Source organism: Capra hircus, chromosome 25 (genome assembly GCF_001704415.2).
Source record: "Capra hircus breed San Clemente chromosome 25, ASM170441v1, whole genome shotgun sequence".
Classification (NCBI taxonomy): Eukaryota; Metazoa; Chordata; class Mammalia; order Artiodactyla; family Bovidae; genus Capra; species Capra hircus.
Window position 1 is genome coordinate 9,423,540 of NC_030832.1, and position 19,060 is coordinate 9,442,599.

Here is a 19,060-nt window from a genome sequence, read left to right on the forward strand (position 1 = left end):
TTGATTTGACCGACTCCATTTTTTAAAAAAAATTATGTTTATTTGGCTGCACTGGGACTTAGTTGCAGCAGGCGGGGTCTTCGATCTTCATGGCTGCTTGCGGGATCTTTAGCTGTGGTATGTGGAATCTGGTTCCCTGACCAGGGATGGAACCCAGATCCCCTGCATTGAGAGAGCGGAGTCTTAGCCAGTGGACCACCAGGGAAACCCCATCAATGAGTCCATTTTTAACAAACACTAAATTCCTTCACTCTGATTGGATCCATCCTGTTCAATCCATTAAAGTCGCGTGTGTCCCAGGATCCTTATAAAAGACATTCATGTCTGTTCTGTGTTGATTATTATCTCTCAGGTTTTTTTTGCCATCACAAATAATGTTGCTTTGTGTGTCATGATGCACGTGGTTAAGACTTTTCCTGGGTTATATAGTGAGGAGCGGAAATGCTGGATATGTGCCTCTCCCATTTCAATAGCTATTGCTCAAATGTTAACCTTAGGTGAGGAAAGTCTTCTAAGTGGTCTCCAGCCAAGTAGGAGAGTTTTTGTTTCTCTATATTCTTTGTTGTTGTTTTTCAGTCACTCATTCACGTCCGACTCTTTGAGATCCCAGAGTCTCAAAGACTGCAGAGACTGCAGCACGCCAGGCTTCCCTGTCCTCCGCTATCTCCCATCGTTTTGCTCAAACTCATGCCCACTGAGTCAGCGATGCCATCCAACCATCTCATCCTCTGTCATCCCCTTCTCCTCCTGCCTTTAGTCTTTCCCAGCATCAGGATCTACATCCTTACTAGTAACTTTCAAATTTTTTCCTACTTTTCTGATACAGACAGCTTCAGCTAGGTACCGGTCTACCTTTAACTCCTCTATAACACTTGCTAAGCATGCTTCGTCACCAAAAGACATTGGATCTCAGGATCAGGACCTTGTGTAAGCAGAAGAATATAAACAACGTTTTACTTTCCATCTGCTCATCACTATTCTTAGGCAAGTGACATGACTTTCCAACTGAGATAGGAATATGGAATTTCCTTTTATGATAAATAATACAGAGAAAGTAAAAGAGGGGAATAATAACACGTTGTTGCATGTGATAATTGTAAGACAAAAATTTTACAGGGGGACTTGGATGACTGTAGACAGAGGTAACGCTGTGCTCATGACTAATCACGAGGGAACACTCTGAGACCGGCGGCTTCTGCAGCAAGGTAACACCTACCTGAAAACAGCAGCATTACAGAAATGAAAGAAATTCTAGGGATGGTGTAATATGACCTATGGTTCACATGTGATGAAACAGGGGGCCAGAGAGAGGAAATAAATTGCTTGTGGTGGCACAGTGAGTCAGGGACCAAGTGGAACCTGGCATTCAGTTTTTCGGGACTAAGCATGTGATGCGGTACTGGACTGGATTGGCAGGAAAGAGGAAGGCAGCCTTGGAAAGGGCTAGGAAAAGCTGCTCTCGCTCCTGGTCCTGTGCACCCAGTGGTTGCAGTTTAATCATCCATTACCCCCACCTTGGGGTGTTGGGTGGAGTCCCATGGCCTGCTTTTGATCCCCATCTTGGGGTGCTGGATGGAGTCCCATGGCCTGCTTCTCCTCTCCATCTTGGACTCTTGAGGATGGATTCTCAGGTCTGCTCTGCTCTCTCAGGTGTCTCAGAGGTGAGGTACTTGCTGTGCTTTCCTTATTCTGCACAGCAACTGACCCACCTGCCATCTTCTCCACAACCATGGCTGACGATTACACACCATCTCTTCCTTCTGTTAAAATTCTCTTTTACATCCCCCCCCACCCGCCTTCTTTCCTAACTAATCAGTTGTAAGTTCTCAAATCTCCTCTTTTTCTCTCAAGGATAATTGATGGGCATTACCATCTTGTCCAAAGAATTGATGCTTTTGAACTGGTGTTAAAGGAGACTCTTGAGAACCTCTTGGACTGCGAGGAAATCAAACCAATCAGTCCTAAGGGAAATCAACCCTGAATACACATTGGAAAGATTGATGCTGAAGCTGAAGCTCCAATACCTTGGTCGCCTAGTACAAAGAGCCGACACGTTGGAAAAGACCCTGATGCTGGGAAAGATTGAGGGCAGGAGGAGAAGAGGGCAGCAGAGGATAAGATGGTTACATAGCATCACCAACTCAATGGACATGAATTTCAGCAAATTCAAATGAATTTGAGCAAAAAATAATGGAGAACAGGGGAGCCTGGTGTGCTGCAATCTATGGGGTCATGACTAGCAACTGAACAGCAGCAACCACCACCTTGTCCAAGAAACCGTGTGGTCTTCCAACTGCTGGGAAGAGAAATCTCAGAAAGAAAGTGGAAGTGGGGGTCAAAGTTTCCTCTTTCTCTCTAACTACAGTGAAGCAGACACTGATCTGCATCACAAAGTTAGTTCTGATGAAGTTGAGGACTTTTGTACAGGTATCCTGTCATTCTCTTGACATGGGGAAGACCTGTGTGAAGCTGTAAAACTTTGTGATTGCAGAATTATTCTGAGAAGTATAGGGTTGGTCAAAAAGTGCATTTGAGTTTTTTCTGTTATACTTTATGGAAAGACTTGAACCAACTTTTTGGCCAACTCAATATTAAATTTTTGGGTTTCCCTGGTGGCTCAGACGGTAAAGAATCTGCAATGCAAGAGATTCAGGTTCGATCCCTGGGTCAGGAAGATCCCCTGGAGAAGGAAATGGCAACCCACTCCAGTATTCTTGCCTGGAGAACTCCATGGACAGAGGAGCCTGGTGGGCTACAGTCCTTGAGGTTGAAAAGAATCGGACACAGCTGAGCACTAACACTGCACTTCATTTCAATATTAAATTTGTACAAAGAAGTACATGATACCCAGCCTGCAAAAATTATTGATTTGCCCTGTGAATTATGCTTTAAGGCCCAAGAAGTATGCAATTTTGATTATCTTAATTGATAATTTGTTGCCCAGAGGGTATTTACACCTACATCTCTGTTTGCTGAAAAGTATACTTTGTTAGGTGAGAAGAGCTTTAGAATTTCTATCTTCTACCTCTTGGCCTTTATACATAAAATTTATAATGTCATAGTCTTGTTGGACTGCTTATTCAAGCCCAGAGTTGAGTCCATCTCATTTAAAATTCTGTATTAATTTCAAATTGCTGTTTAGCTTATGCCTTTTTGCTTATGTTTTAGTGGTTCTTCAAGGGCTAGTTTTTAAGAGACACTTTGGATTAAAAAAATTTTTATTTATTTATTTTTGGCCGAGCTGAGTTTTCATTGCTACACGGGTTTTTTCTAATGTAGCGCTCAGGTTTCTCACTGCGGCGGCCTCTCCTGTTGCAGAGCATGGACTCTAGGGCCTGAGGGCTCCGTAGTTGTGGCTCCCAGGCTCTAGGGCACAAGCTCACTAGTTGTGGCACATGGGCTTAGAGGCTGTTCAGCATGTGGGATCCTCCCGGGTCAGGGATCGAACCTGTGACTCCTGCATTGGCAGGTGGACTCTTTAACCGCTGAGCCACCAGGGGAGCCCCTCAGAGGCTTTTAATACATATTTTCCACTCTCTCAACCAACACAGAAGAAACATTATACCACTTCATATAAAGTGCAGATTGCCACCCTACTCGTCCAATAATCACGCTTTATGCTACACCACCCTTTCTGCTGTACCCATCATATATATTGTATCTACATGTATTTAAAAATCACAAGATAGTACCATGCCTTTTGCTTTAAGCAGTTTGTTTTTAAATAAATTAAGGAGAAACAAAAAACAATCTTTCAGGACTTCCCTGGGGGTGCAGTGGCTGACTCTGCACTCCCAACACAGGGAGCCCAGGGTTCAATCCCTGGTCAGGGAACTATGTGTTGTAACTAAAAGATCCTGTGTGCCACGAATAAGATCTGGCACAGCCAAATAAATAAATTTTTTAAAAATAAATTAAAAAACACTTATACTTACCTAAAGGTTACTATTTCTGACACTCTTTAGTTCTTCCCAATGGGTATCTAACTGAATTTCTAACTGGTATAAATTTCCTTCCATCTAAAGAACTTATTTTAGCATTTCTTAAAATGCAGGACACACTCTTAGTTTTTTAAGTCTAAAAATATCTATTTTTCCCACATACTTGAGGGATAGTTTCACTGTATTTAGAAAACTGGGTCGACGATTTGTTTCTTTTCAGTTCTTCCGAAATACTGTTCCACTGTCTTCTGGTGTCCATGATGTCGAATGAGAAGTTAGTGATGATTCACGTGCCCTCATGTATGTAATGTGTTCTTGTTTTGTTTTTTTTATCTTTTGGCTGTGCTGCGTGGCATGTGGGATCGTAGACCCCTGATCAGGGATTAAACCTGCACCCCCTGCACTGGCAGTGTGGAGTCTTAACCACTGGGCCACCAGGGAAGTCCCTGCAATGTGCTCTTTTCATCTGGCTCCTTTCACAAATTTCTCCTTATCTTTAGTTTTCAGTGTGACTACATGTGGATTTCCTTGTAATTGTCTTGCTGAGCTTCATAGTTTTCATGCTGTTTGCTTTTCACCAAAGTTGAGAAATTTGGGGCTTTGTTTCTTCAAACTTTTTTCTACCCCATTCTTTCACTTCTGTCATTCTAGGTATGTATAAGTAGAACTTTTTGGCATTGTCCCACAGATCCTTGAAGCTCTTTTCTTTTTCAATCTTTTTCTCTCTGTTCTTCAGATCAAATTATCTCTATTGTGACATCTTAAGTGAGAAAATTGGCTTAAAGCTCAACATTCGGAAAACGAAGATCATGGCATCTGGCCCCATCACTTCATGGGAAATAGATGGGGAAACAGTGGAAACAGTGTCAGACTTTATTTTGGGGGGCTCCAAAATCACTGCAGATGGTGATTGCAGCCATGAAATTAAAAGACACTTACTCCTTGGAAGGAAAGTTATGACCAACCTAAATAGCATATTGAAAAGCAGAGACATTACTTTGCCGACTAAGGTCCGTCTAGTCAAAGCTATGGTTTTTCCAGTAGTCGTGTATGGATGTGAGACTTGGACTGTGAAGAAGGCTGAGCGCCAAAGAATTGATGCTTTTGAACTGTGGTGTTGGAGAAGACTCTTGAGAGTCCCTTGGACTGCAAGGAGATCCAACCAGTCCATTCTGAAGGAGATCAGTCCTGGGTGTTCTCTGGAAGGAATGATGCTAAAGCTGAAACTCCAGTACTTTGGCCACCTCATGAGAAGAGTTGACTCATTGGAAAAGACTCTGATGCTGGGAGGGATTGGGAGCAGGAGGAGAAGGGGACTAGAGAGGATGAGATGGCTGGATGACATCACCGACTCGATGGACGTGAGTCTGAGTGAACTCCGGGAGTTGGTGATGGACAGGGAGGCCTGGTGTGCTGGGATTCATGGGGTCACAAAGAGTCGGACATGACGGAGCGACTTAACTGAACTGAAGGTTTCTTCTGTTATACCCTTTTTGCCATTAATCCAATCCAAAGACTTTTAAATTTTCATACATTGTAATTTTCACTTCAACGATTACCATTTGGTAATTTTTAGTAGTTTCTGTTTTTCTGCTGAAAGCTCCTATTTTTTTAATTTTCATCAGCTTGTTTTCCTTGGCACCCTTTATGTCTATTTCATTCATGGTTAGAGTCACTGCTTTAATAAATCCTTGTCACAGGACTTCCCTGGCACCCAGTGGTTTAAGACACCACCTTTCAATACATGGGATACAAATTCAATCCCTGGTCAGGCAGCAAAGATCCCACATGCCTCTGGGCCCAAAAAAAACAAAACATAAAACAGAAGCAATATTGTAACAAAGTCAGTAAAGACTTGAAAAATAGAAAGATTTTTAAAAGTAAAAATAAAAAGATTTTTAAAAAATCCTTGTCTGCTAATTTCAACATCTGGGTCGTCTGGGGGTCAATTTCCATTGATTGTCCTTTTCTCCTGAGAATGGGTCCCTTTTTCCTATCCCTTTATAGTCAAGTAATTTTGGATAGGTACTGTGTGCTGCAATTCATGGGGTCGCAAAGAGTCGGACACGACTGAGCGACTGAACTGAACCGAACTGACGTGGTAATGAAGGAAAGTTACACGGCTCAAAATAGCCTGGAGTTAAACTCCCCTCCAGGTCCTCCCCACCATTTTATGCAAAACAAAGAACTCTCTCACCCGAAGGAAAAAAATGGACATTAAGGTTGATTACGCCCAGCTCCCAGTCGGTCCCAGCCTGTGGCTGACCTCCAGAATTCCTTGCCCCAGCCATTTAAGAGATAGCTACTCCGAACCACCTTGGAGAAGAACAGGCTCCCTTAAGACAATAGATTTCCTCATATATGCCTATATATACTCGCTCTTTTCTTGGGTTAGAGGAGCAGCTCACTAATCTGACTGCTGCCCCTTCTCGCCTCATTAAAGGAGATCTGTTCTTGTAAAGGGCCGGTCTCATTCTTTTTCTGAACCTCGCCTTCTCTAACTCCATAGAAAGAAAGAAAGTGAAGTCGCTCAGTCATGTCTGACTCTTTGCAACCCCATGGTCTGTAGCCCACCAGGCTTCTCTGTCCATGGGATTCTCTAGGCAAGAATACTGGAGTGGGTTGCCACTTCCTTCTCCATACCCTAAAGTGAACACCCTGGTGTGTGTTATAATCTGAACAGGGTTAACTTTGCTGTTGCTGCTGTTTCAGCAGGCTCCTATCTTGGCTGGAATCAAATGCCTAGTCTCCTGCCCTTAACACCACCCCCATGGTAGGTTACAACTCAAGTTTCAGCTCAGTTCTTTTAGCCTTAGTTGAGCTGTGAATGCATGAATGAACAAGAACTCAAGTGAGCCATGAATGCAGGGTTCAGAGGTCAACCACACATTTGGACAGTTTATACCCAGAATTTGGAGCAGCTTCTCTCTGTCTCTCTCCTTCTTGGAATTTCTTTTTTTTTTTTTTTTTTCTTCTTGGAATTTCTACTCCCACTTTCCAGCAACTATTATTATCTCAAATTTTGTCCTCTGATTATTCGGGGCAGTAAACCTTTTTTTTTTCCAAACAGAATTTTACTTGCCCTGCAGAACACAAACCAAGACCTCCTTGAGCTAAACTAATGAGCTGGGAATTCACCAGTAATATTCTTGTCTTCCACCTATTGACTTCTGTCCAGCGTCTGCCTGCTCTGATTGCTCCCCAGGGCCTTCAGGTAGTTGTTTTTTATACTTTCCTCCGCCTCCCAGCCATCAGAGTTTATAGTTGTCATTGTGGTAGTGTTGGTCAAATAGGAACTCTCACACATACTGGAAGTGGAAATCCCTATTTGTCTCATTGAAATGAACAATGCAAATGGTCCCATCTGAGAGATGGTAAAATGAGGCCAGGAAAGGAAACAAGGTCACAGCGTGTTTCTGGAAGAGCAATCAGCTATGATATAAAAAGCGGGGGCTGAGGTTTTTCAGGGTCGAATCCTACAACAGACTGGCTCCTATGCAAAGCCTGTTTTCCGTGTTATTAATTGGGGATAATATTAGTATATAGTCAGTTTTCATGAAGTGCTTACTAGGACCAGCGCTAAGCCCCTTATACATACTACCTGTTTTAATCCTCAGAAAAACCTGATAAGATTGAATTACTTTTACTGGGAGATTTTTCAGAGGAAGGGACCTGAGGTTTAATGAGGCTGAGCCCAAGGTGACACAATTGCTTGCATGATTAATCAATAATCATAATGGCTCATATTTATTGAATTCAAATTTATTGAACTGTTATCAAGTCGTGGATGATGCGCTAGGTACTCCCTAGGCGTTATCTCGCTTACTCTTCCCTACAACTCTAAGATGTAAATACTATTATTATCACTCCATGTTTTTGTAACAGGGAAGAGTCAAAATTGACTCTTCCATGCAAGATCTGTGTCTTTGGCTGCTTTTGTTATTATAATCACACATAATGGCCTGCCTCAGAGACTCCTGCCCCTCTGCCTGTTAAACTTAAATGCCTCTGTTCAGAACCCTGTCCACCTGTAGATGGCAGGAAGGAAAAAATTAACACATCTCCCTGCCTGAGGCTTGCCCTTCTAGGAGACACTTATAAGATTAAATGGCCTCTACTCTGTTTCCTCACCTCCCTGCCATCTCTGATACATACAAGCACCTGGTATCCAGACTGGGACAAGATGGTTATTTTGAGCCGTTAGTCTGCCATCTTCTCGGTCAGGCTTTCGGAATAAAGCTGTATTCATTCCTTGCCTCAATACCTCGCCTCTTGGATTCGCTGGCCTGTCCTGCCACGAGCAGAGTGAGCTTGGACTCGGTAACGTTTTCAGATAGAGAAATGGCAGCAAGTAGAGGCTAAGTAACTTGCCAAATATCAAGTAATTGGGGATTTGAACCCAGCAGACTGGCTCCAAACCCAACTGCTTAATTGCTATGCCCCAGTGCCTTCTTGTTATGATGCAACATCCGAGAAAGCCTATCACCTTATAGGTCCTCAAAGAGGCAAGCCTTGTTCCTCTTAGTAAATACTGGATTGGGTCTAAAGGAATCCACAGAGCCGTGACCTTCTTTGGCATATGCACACCCACGGTATGCACGTATCTATGGGTCTAAATCAAGACCAGAACCCACTTCCATCAATTCATCAGGCAACACCAGCCTAACGTGCAAATGAGGAAATCCTCCTTAGCAGGAATAAGCTGCAGAGGTTCCCCCATCCTGATTTTCACTTCACGTTTTGGATGCTACAAGCCGGGTGAGCAGAGATACCAGGCGCTGGCCCAGGGGAGCTGCCCTGCATCTGAGCGCTACCATGGATCACTTCCAGACCATCTTGACTCGGGTCCGGATGTTGCTCTCTAGCCATCGGCCAAGCCAAGTGCAGGCGCTTCTGGACAACCTGCTGGCGGAAGAGCTCCTCTCCAGGGAGTACCACTATGCCCTGCTCCATGAGTCTGATGATGAGGCTCTGGCCAGGAAGATCTCCTTGACCCTGCTGGAGAAAGGAGACCCAGACTTGGCCCTCTTGGGGTGGATCTGGAGTGGGCTGCAGGCCCCCACAGCTGAGAGGGACCTTAGCTACAAGGACCCTGGTGGTAAGTTGCCATCCATCCCTTTTTTCTCGTGAAGCCATGCCTGGCTGTCAGCAGCTCAGGGCTTTTCCCTCTAATCTCTGAATCCCTCATGTTCATCTCTGTCCCAAGCTGCGAAGGCAGAATGGATAGGAATCGGGGTCTCTGGTTGAGCTGACAGGAGCAGCAAGTGCTCAGAGAGCTCAGGCTGGGATGCCAAGAGCATTGGCGGAACAGTGTGCTTCCCACTCTGCTTAAAAGTAAACCGTCCCCGGGGCACGCAGCCAAATGCCCACTGGGTTTGCTCTCTGAGCTGCCTGGGTACCTTAGGCATGTGCAAGGCACTGGTGAAGGGCACAAATGGACAAATCAGCCACTGCCTGCAAGTGGGAAAGACGGATGCCGGCACAATCAGTGTGTCTCAAAGATGAAGACATAGGTTGCCACAGAGAGGAAGGGCTGAAGAGCTGGAGAGCAGAGATTGCTGTGTGTGCACATGAGCGTGTGAGCATGTGTGTGTGAACACAGGTGCATGTTTGTGTGGGAGTGTGTGTGTGCAAGTGTATGCACGTCCCTGTGTGTGCATCCGGGTCATGGAGAGAGAGGGAAACTGAGAGACAGACAGGGAGGGAGAGAATGGGAAGGAGAGACAGGAGAGAAAGAGAGGGAGGTAGACAGAAGGACAGAAGAAGGCAGGAAGGATGGGAGGAAAGAAGAGAGAGAGGGAGGAAGAAAGAGAAAGAGGGGGAGAAAGAGAGAGAGAGAGAGGAGAGGAACCAAGCTGGAGGGAGTGTCTCGTTTTTAAAGGGTACCGCTGACTCCTGATTCATCTTAAAGAGGGAAAAAAAGCGTATGCCATACCATTTCCACTCGCATCCTTGGCTCCTCAAACATTTTCAGTCTTCTTTCCCACTTGCAAGAAGGTTCTCACTTTGTTGCAAACAACAGTCTTCTTAATTTTTATTTTTGGACATGCCACGCAGCTTGAGGGATCTTAGTTCCCCGAGCCAGGTGTGTTAAACCCAGGCTGCCCCCCACAACCTGGCTGCGGAAGTGTGGAGTCCTAACCACTGGACCACCAGGGAATTCCCACTAACAACACTCTTCCTAGAGACACTTACTTTTCAGCCTCCGCTACGTAAACCTGTGCTTTCCCAATTTTGTGAGCTGATGCCATAAATTCTAGTCCTTGGTCCTTTTATGGTTTTGGAGTAACTTACAACTTGATATAATCACAATTCACATTTATTGAGTATTTAGTTGCTTGCCAGGCACACCTAAGCCAGTGGGTTTTCTCATATCCACCCTAACCCTTTAATGATCTTATGCATCGGAGAAGGAAATGGCAACCCACTCCAGTGTTCTTGCCTGGAGAATCCCAGGGATGGGGGAGCCTGGTGGGCTGCCGTCTATGGGGTCACACAGAGTCGGACACGACTGAAGCGACTTAGCAGCAGCAGCAGCCTTATGTTACACAGGAAGAAAAGTCAGAGAGTGCCCAGAGGTGACCAACTCCGGTCCCCAAGCAGGAAGTGTTGAGGCTGGATTTGAAGGCAGACACACTTGTGGCTCAGTCTGGTCTTAAGGGCTAAACAGCCTCTTGATGATTTTGCCATGGGCTCCAGGGAAGTGTAGGCATTTCTCCAACTCATCTGCCAAGATACGTGTTTACAAGGGGTGGGCTGTTTTCCTGGGTGAAGTCTCACCCAGATCATCTCTGTCTGTTCCTCAAACACATCTTTTACTCTCCCCCTCCTAAAAGACCCCTGGGGTGCTGAGACATCTCTATCACCTGAATGACCTCCCTGATTTCTTAATGGGAGTGCAAGCCACTTACGGGGTCTTTTTAAAACCTTTTTTTTTTTAAATTTTAAAATCTTTAATTCTTACATGCGTTCCCAAACATAAACCCCCCTCCCCCCTCCCTCCCCACAACATCTCTCTGGGTTTTATGTTATATTGGAGTGTAGTTGGTTTACAATATTGTGTTAGCTTCAGGCGTACAGCAAAGTGACTCAGGGATACATATGCATGTATCTACTCTTCTCAAATTCCTTTCCAGTTTAGGTTGTTGCATAATATTGAGCAGAATTCCCTGCGGCATACGGTAGGTCCTTGTAGGTTGTTCTTCTTGTTGTTGCTATTCAGTCGTTAAGTTGTGTCTGACTCTTTGCGACCCCTTGCACTGCAGCAGGCTCGTCTGTCCTCCATTATTTCCTGGAATCTGTGCAAATCCATGTCCATTGAGTCGATGATGCTATCTAACCACTATCTCATCCTCTGCCGCCCTTTTCTCTTTTTGCTTCAATCTTTCCCAGCATCAGGGTCTTTTCCAAAGAGTCAGCTCTTTGCATCAGGGGGCCAAAGTATTGAAGCTTCAGCAGTGTCCTTCCAAGAAATATTCAGGGTTGATTTCCTTGTCTGCTATCTATTTTAAATACGCAGTGTGTACATGTCCCTCCTAAAGATGCTACCAGAAAACTACTAGAGCTCATCAATGAATTCGACAAAGTTGCAGGTTACAGAATTAACACACAGAAATCTGTTGCATTTCTCTGCAGTGAAAGATCAGAAAGGGAAATGAAAGGAACAGTTCTGTTTACCATTGCATGAAAATGAATAAAATACCCAGGAATAAACCTATGGAAGGAGGCAAAAAACCTGCACTCTGGAAACTGTGAGATGCAGAGGAAAGAAACTGCAGAGAACACACATAGCCTACGCAGTCTTGCTATAGGGGCAGACGCCAACTTCAGGGGTCTCAAGGCCTTCCTCTCTCCTTGACACACCCTCTGCAAACTGCAGCCTCCTCCACTCTGCTGGCTGCCCACACCTCTGCCCCTCCCTCTCGCTTCGAGGGCGGGTTCCTGTTATTAAACTCCGTTTCCTCCCAGGGGATGTAATATATTTATTTCTGATGCCATGTGACTCTAGAAAGGGAACTGAGCTCCGTGCGGTCTTCAGGAGCCTGGGAGACAAGGAAGGATAAATTGCTTCCTTTCCTTGTTGCTCCCCTGCCACCCTCTTCCAGGCCAGCTCCTCCTAGGCCTGAGAGACTCCAGCTGTAAGGACCACGGGCAGTGATGCAGCCAGGGGGCACAGAGAGGGAGCAGCTTTCGGACAGGGACAAGGAGAACAGGGAGAGGAGAAGTGTGTGGTTTGTATAAATAAAGGGTACTGACTTGAGTTTCAACAGGGCTTCAGAAAAGGAAATCAGAGTATGAAGTTTTTGTAACTCTCTCTATAACCCTATCGTGATCGTCACCCTCCGCTGCCCTAAACCCTGCACCAGCTTCCCGTGTCACTCAGAGGAAAGCTAAATCTGGACGATTCCCATGAGGCCCTTCAAAATCTGGTTCATCCCTGCTCTGCTCCCACCCTATACTCCTGCCGGCTTATCTTCTCCAGCCATGCTGGTACCCTTGGGGTCCCTGGGACAGGTGAGCGCACTCCCTGCCACAGGACCTCTGCACATGCTGTTGCCTCCATCTGAACACTCTTTTCTCCAGGTATCTTCTGGGCCATCCTCCTTGAATCCTTTAGCTCTTTCCTCAAGTGTCACCTTCTCAGGGAGTCCTACCCTGATCATCCTATTTAAATTTGCAACTCTCCCTCCACACTCTGCGTACCACTCCCCACACTGACAGGTTTACCTTCGATACTCTTTACTTATGTATAATGTTTGGTGTTGATTATTTATCTAGTCAAGCTGCACGGGTCGGGGGATTTTACTTCTCCGAGCAGGGACTGAACCCGGGCCCTTGGCAATGTGAGCACAGAGTCCTAACCATCAGACCTCAGGCAGGTTCCTTTATTTGCTGCCTATTGTCTGACTCTCTCTCTGGAAAATAAGCACCCTGTGGGGAGGGATCTATGCTTTTATCACAGATGTATCATGAACACTTAATATAATGCCTGGAAAAGGATAGGTGTGCAATGTGTGTGTGTTGAATATTAGACTACTGGATGGTAGGTAGGTGGATGGGTGGGTGGGCGGGTAGATGAACGGTTGATGGGTAGGTGCATAGGTGGATGAGTGATGAGTGGTGGGTGGGTAGGTGGCTGGGTGATGGGTGGGTGGGGGATGTGTGGGTAGGTGGGTGGGGGCACAGGTGAATGGTTGATAGGTAGGTAGATGGATAGGATGGATGATGGATGGGTGGGTGGGTAAGGAAGTGGATAGGTGGGTGGGTGATGGGAGGGTAGGTGGGTAGGTGGCTGGGTGATGAGTGGATGGGGGGTGTGTGTAGGTGGGTGGGGGCATAGGTGAATGGTTGATGGGTAGGGGGTTAGGTGGATGGATGGGTGGGTGGGTAGGTGGGAAGGATAGGAGAATTGTTGATGGGTAGGTGCATAGATGGCTGGGTGATGGGTGGGTGGGGAGATGAATGAGTGTGTGGATGGCTCATGTTTACCATTACTCTCACTCCACAGATGAGTACTCTGAGGCACAGGGAGGTGAATGGTCGCCTCGATCATGGCCTGGGGAGGGGTGGCTATTAGATCTCATGGGCCCAGATCACTCGTTGCACTTTCTGGTTGGCTGCCTCTTTTGAATAACCCAAAGGGATACCGTAAGTCTACCCAAAGCAGGCTGACCATCTTCAAACTGAAACGAGCCTGATGATTCAGAAGTCACCTTTGGATATGATAATGCTTCAGCTGCAGTTGTGCAGGAAGCGCACTTTGGGGGTTGACTCTGCTGCACAGGAAAGCACGTGTGCATCCAGCCCCCAGCAACCTCGGTGGAGGCCCAAGAGTCTGGACAGAACTCAGCTACCTGACTGGGGACAGTGAGTGACAACCCCTGGAGGACAATCAGAGGCCAGAGAAGAGAGACTTAGCATGGCAGTGATGGAGGGAGAACGAGGCTGGAGGCTGAACAGCTCTAGCCCTGCAGCCACGCCCTGCTGCTTACAAATTGCGTAACCTCGGCCACATGCCTGAACCAGTCTGATGCTCAGTTTTTTCATCACTAAAAATGGGAGTGATGATATAAACCTCCCAAGGTCATAGCAAGGGTTCAGTGAGATGGTATCTGAGAAACTATCCCAGGAAGCGCTTGGCATTAGATAGATAACTCTAGAAATGTCGGACGCACACATATTGTGCTGTGCTCAATCGCTCAGGCATGCATGCTTAGTCACTTCAGTTGTGTCTGACTCTTTTGCCATGGACCCACACGAGCCCACCAGGCTCCTCTATACTGGAGGAACTATCCCGGGCAAGAATACTGGAGTGGGCTGCCATTTCCTTCTGCAGGGGATCTTCCTGACCCAGGGACTGACCCTGCTTGTCTTATGTCTCCTGCATTGGACTGGGGGGAGGATAAACCAGGGAGTTGAGTCTGCAGTCTCTTTGGGGCTCCACATCACACCTAGACACCTACTCCAGTGCTGAGCATGTGGCTGCTATGCGCATCTGAGAGTTAACGTGACTCCCACCCTCAAGCTGGCACATTGCTGCTGCTGCTGCTGCTAAGTCACTTCAGTCGTGTCCAACTCTGTGCGACCCCATAGACGGCAGCCCACCAGGCTCCCCTGTCCCTGGGATTCTCCAGGCAAGAACACTGGAGTGGGTTGCCATTTCCTTCTGCAATGTGTGAAAGTGAAAATTGAAAGTGAAGTCACTCAGTCATGTCCGACTCCTAGCGACCCCATGGACTGTAGCCCACCAGGCTCCTCCGTCCATGGGATTTTCCAGGCAAGAGTACTGGAGTGGGTTGCCATTGCCATTGGTTAAGCACATATACTGTGGCCTCAGCCAGCCTCGGTGCGAGCTGTGACTCCCTGATTCCAAGGGCTATGATGCCGGTCCCTTCCTGGGATCCCTCGGTTTCCCCATCTGGAAAATGCAGGCGATACTCGCATCCAGAGTAGCTATTCCAAGAATTCAGTGACGTCATCCAAAACACACGCAGTGCTGCCAGGAGGAAAGCTCGTTCTGACTCGTCAGCCTCCAGGGTGGCATTCGGGGCAACCACAGACTCAAGGTGAATGGAGGGATGACCGGTGGCAAGGTCAGAGCCAGCCGGCCTCAGGTTTGTGGGCGGAGGCGCGGCGGTGCTCTTGGGGCGAGCCTTTTCAGAGGCTGTGGGACACCCCGCCATAGCTTTACATCTTTCTGTTGCCTTTGGCTTTCCTTCATTGTTTTGTCGCTCTGTGTTTTCACAGTGTGGTAGTTTTGCCCATGAGAACTCTGTTCTAGGAAACAGAGCAAAACTTCCTTCTAGGATGTTGCCTGATCTATTGGAAAGGGAGGGACATACCGCAGACTGCTAAGTTCTTCCTGTCACTTCCTTCCCAATTTGGTCCTTAGGATGAGAGTCACCTGAGCCAAGACACAGAGGGGAGGAAGGCTGCACCGTCCCTTCTTCCTACCCCTTTTTCCTTCCCAAACCCGTTCCTGCTCTGATCCCTGGTCAGCGAGTCTCCACTGACTCCTGGAAGGAGATGTGTTGGCAAGGACCACTTGGTTTTCACCTTGAGTGGCTTCCCAGGCAGCCAGACTTCCTTCACCTTCACCCACATGAGCCGCAGAAGCAGAAACACCTACAACCGGAAGTTGGCAAGTCCCCATGGGTTTTCCCGGGGTTGACCAGGGGCCTGTTCTATGCTCGGCTCGGCTCCCTGTCTGGCGCCTGACTCAGCCAGGGACTGTTTTGTTCTTTGTTCCCTTGAGCAGCTCACCTGTGTCCTTACTTCCAATTATTGGTCTCTCCCGCTGCCTGCTCTCAAACTTACCCGGTCTACCCAACTGCCTGCTGTGAGCGCTCAGTCGCTTCAGTCTTGTCTGACTCTTCGCAACCCTCTGGACTGCCAGGCTCCTCTGTCCACGGGATTCTCCAGGCAAGAATACTGGAGTGAGTTGCCATGCCCTCCTCCCGGGAGTCTTCCCAACCCAGGGACCAAACCTTTATGTCCTGTATCTCCTGCATTGGCAGGTGGGCTCCTTACCACCAGAGCTACCCGGGAAGCCCCAACCATACTAAAATCTACTAATCAATTGATCAACTTACATCTACTATCTAATTCTATCAGCTTGTCAATATTTCATTTCTCTGACTGCCCAAATATTTATGTATCAGCTGATTCACCCACCTTCTTACCAACTAATCCACTTGTACATTTACCCACGAACAGGTCTATGTTCTCAGATACCTTCCGACCTGCCTAATTTGCCTTGATGTTGTTCAGTCACTAAGTTGTGTCCAACTCTTTGTGACCCATGGACTGCAGCACGCCAGGCTTCTCCATGCTTCACTACCTCCCTGGGTTTGCTCAAACTCATGCCCATCCAGCAGTGATGCCATCCAACCATCTCATCCTCTGTTGTCCCCTTCTCCTGCCTTCAGTCTTTCCCAGCATCAGGGTCTTTTCTAATGAGTTGGTTCTTTGTATCAGGTGGCCAAAGGATTAGAGCTTCAGCTTCAACATCAGTCCTTCCAAATCAGAATTGATTTCCTTCAGGATTGACTGGTTTGACCTCCTAATTTGCCTTCATATTAGTTTTTTTTCTCTCTATTCCCCCGCCTCTTGTCTGATCTCTCTTCCTTGCTTTCTCACCTCCTTACTTTCCCCTCCCTTAAGCATTTATTTAGCATCTGCTAGAAATGAGGCAGGTCACCAACAAGGGTGAAAAAAGATGCTTACAACCTAGTACAGAAGGACTCTCCATCCATTTAGAGGTTGTCTGCCTTAATCAAATTTAAACGCCAACCATTCACTCAACCAATCTTGGCGTCCTTTTCAAAAACAAAGTCAAACACATTAAGACAGACATTAAGGACTTTATGACTTCATCAGAGGCAGCGGGGCCATACTCATGAAATAGGAAGTTCACGATGTATTGCCAAATCCATGGTTGCAAGTTTGCTAAAAAGAGGAAAGCAGAAGGGTATTTATTGTTAGCTGGAAGGCTGACGACAGCGGGCCCTGAAGGGTGACTAAAATGCAGTCCGACAGGAGGAGGCAGGAGGGTGGTCCTATGAGGGATGGGATGGGGACCCTGCTTGAGCAGAGATAAGCTGAAACTCCAGTACTTTGGCCACCTCATGCGAAGAGTTGACTCATTGGAAAAGACTCTGATGCTGGGAGGGATTGGGGACAGGAGGAGAAGGGGACGACAGAGGATGAGATGGCTGGATGGCATCACCAACTCAATGGACATGAGTTTGAGTGAACTCCAGGAGTTGGTGATGGACAGGGAGGCCTGGCGTGCTGCGATTCATGGGATTGCAAAGAGTTGGACACAACTGAGCAACTGAACTGAACTGAACTGAAGCAGGTAGGACTGAGCAAGATCTGTTTGGAGAGATTGCCGCAGGGGATGGCAAGCTCTCTGGGATGCTAATCCTACCTGCAAGATCAAGTCCCCTCATCTCATCTCCTCTGCTTGGCTGGGGACCCCAGACTGGTACCTTGAACAGGGCTTCTGCCTGTAGCTTTGTCATGCTGAATTCTGACTTGAGACAAAGAAATTCAGGTGCCTGGGGCAAGTACTGAGAGGGCTCCCCTGGTCAAGCGGGAATTGGTTTTATCCTGGGCTCAAGAGAATGAGTGGTCACTGCCTCTGGGGGAGTTTTGAAGAGGAGCTTCAGCAGGAATGCTAGATGCTCTAATAGGGAGAGACCCTGTTGTCGGCTTAACCCTTCGGCCCCCTCCTAGGCCTGTCTACCCAGTCCTGGAGGCTTGTCACTTCACCTCAGTGCCCATCTCCTCATCTCCACTGCCTTTGCTAGAATTCGGACCCCTCTCAGCACCTGGCAAGGCTCCATGGCACTCTTCTCCCGGCTCTGTACTCGAAGCTCTCCTGGTACCAATCGATGGCACCTGCCATCAGTCAAAACGCAGGCTGGCACGTGTCACCCTCCCAGCTCAGAAACCTGTGTGGACACAGGCGTGATCAGATTCGGGTCTTATAGAGCATGGGTCTGGGGTGGGGGCAGGTAAAGAAGGACATAGAGAGACCAGGTAGCAGGTAGACCAGGTGAGAAATGACAGCATCCATACAGATGCACCCCAGACCCGGCGGACTCTCATTCCAAGCTTGGCCTGGCCACGAAGCTGGTCAGAGCTGCCGTAGCCCCAGCCATCAGAGCTGGCTCCCTCTGAGGACAGAAGTTGTCCTCATGGAATGGCCAGGTGTGCCAGGTCATAGGAAGCTGAAACTTCTTGGGATGTCTAATACTCATCGTGTCTGTTTTATTAGCCTAACAGAACAAGACTGTTTCACACTGATTCTCAGCAGGCTCACGTGTCTGCCTACTTCCCCTCCTGGAACTTCTGAAAGCAGAAACTGCCTCGAAAATAATCACTATACAAATATACGCATCATTGCCCTCGCTTCACACACGGAGAAACTGAGGCCCACACAACAGAAGTGAGGGGTCCGAGGTGACTCATCAGCTAGCAACCCTGCGGTTTGGACCACAGGGCTGCAAATTCCCAATTCAGCGTTCTTTCCATAAAAATGCTTGAGGCACCGAAGTCATTGTTTCCAAAACGTCATTCATTTCGGTACCAACCTCATAATTGTTCTGTACCCTCTGCACTGCTGTTGGGCTTCCCAGGTGGTGCTAGTGGTGAAGAACCCACTTGCCAACGGGCAGGAGACATAAGCGACACACGTTCGATCCTGGGGTCAGGAAGATTCCCTGGAGGAGGGCACGGCAACCCACTCCAGTATTCTTGCCTGGGAGAATCCCATGGACAGAGGAGCCTGGTGGGCTACAGTCCATGGGGTCGCATAGAGCTGGACACGACTGAGCGACTTAGCACACACGCACACTACTATTAGCGTGAGAGGTTTGGGTTTTTAGGTTGTTTTCAAACTACTCACGTTTATCCTTCAATTTTATTTCCCAAGGAAAGTTTATGTCCAACATAAATGAAATAGAATGCCACACACAGAAGGTAACTATGAAACAGGAGGGCAGAGTATTGTCATTGCATTCTGGCCAGACACTGCTGTCTACTGACGGCTTGCAGCTTGATGCATTAGAAGAGGCGTTAAGAGTTCATTAGCCCCCAAACTGAGACTTTCT

General features: G+C 47.2%; 1 protein-coding gene across 2 annotated transcripts in view; it reads left to right on the plus strand.

Annotated features, from left to right (window-relative positions):
• CIITA (class II major histocompatibility complex transactivator) overlaps window positions 8,517-19,060 on the plus strand; it is a 55,142-nt gene continuing 44,598 nt past the window's right edge. For both annotated transcript variants that reach the window (XM_018040957.1, XM_018040959.1), the window contains exon 1: window positions 8,517-9,039. In XM_018040957.1, coding sequence (XP_017896446.1) covers window positions 8,757-9,039 — 283 coding nt within the window. In that variant the 5' untranslated portion in view covers window positions 8,517-8,756. The remainder of the gene's footprint in view (window positions 9,040-19,060) is intronic.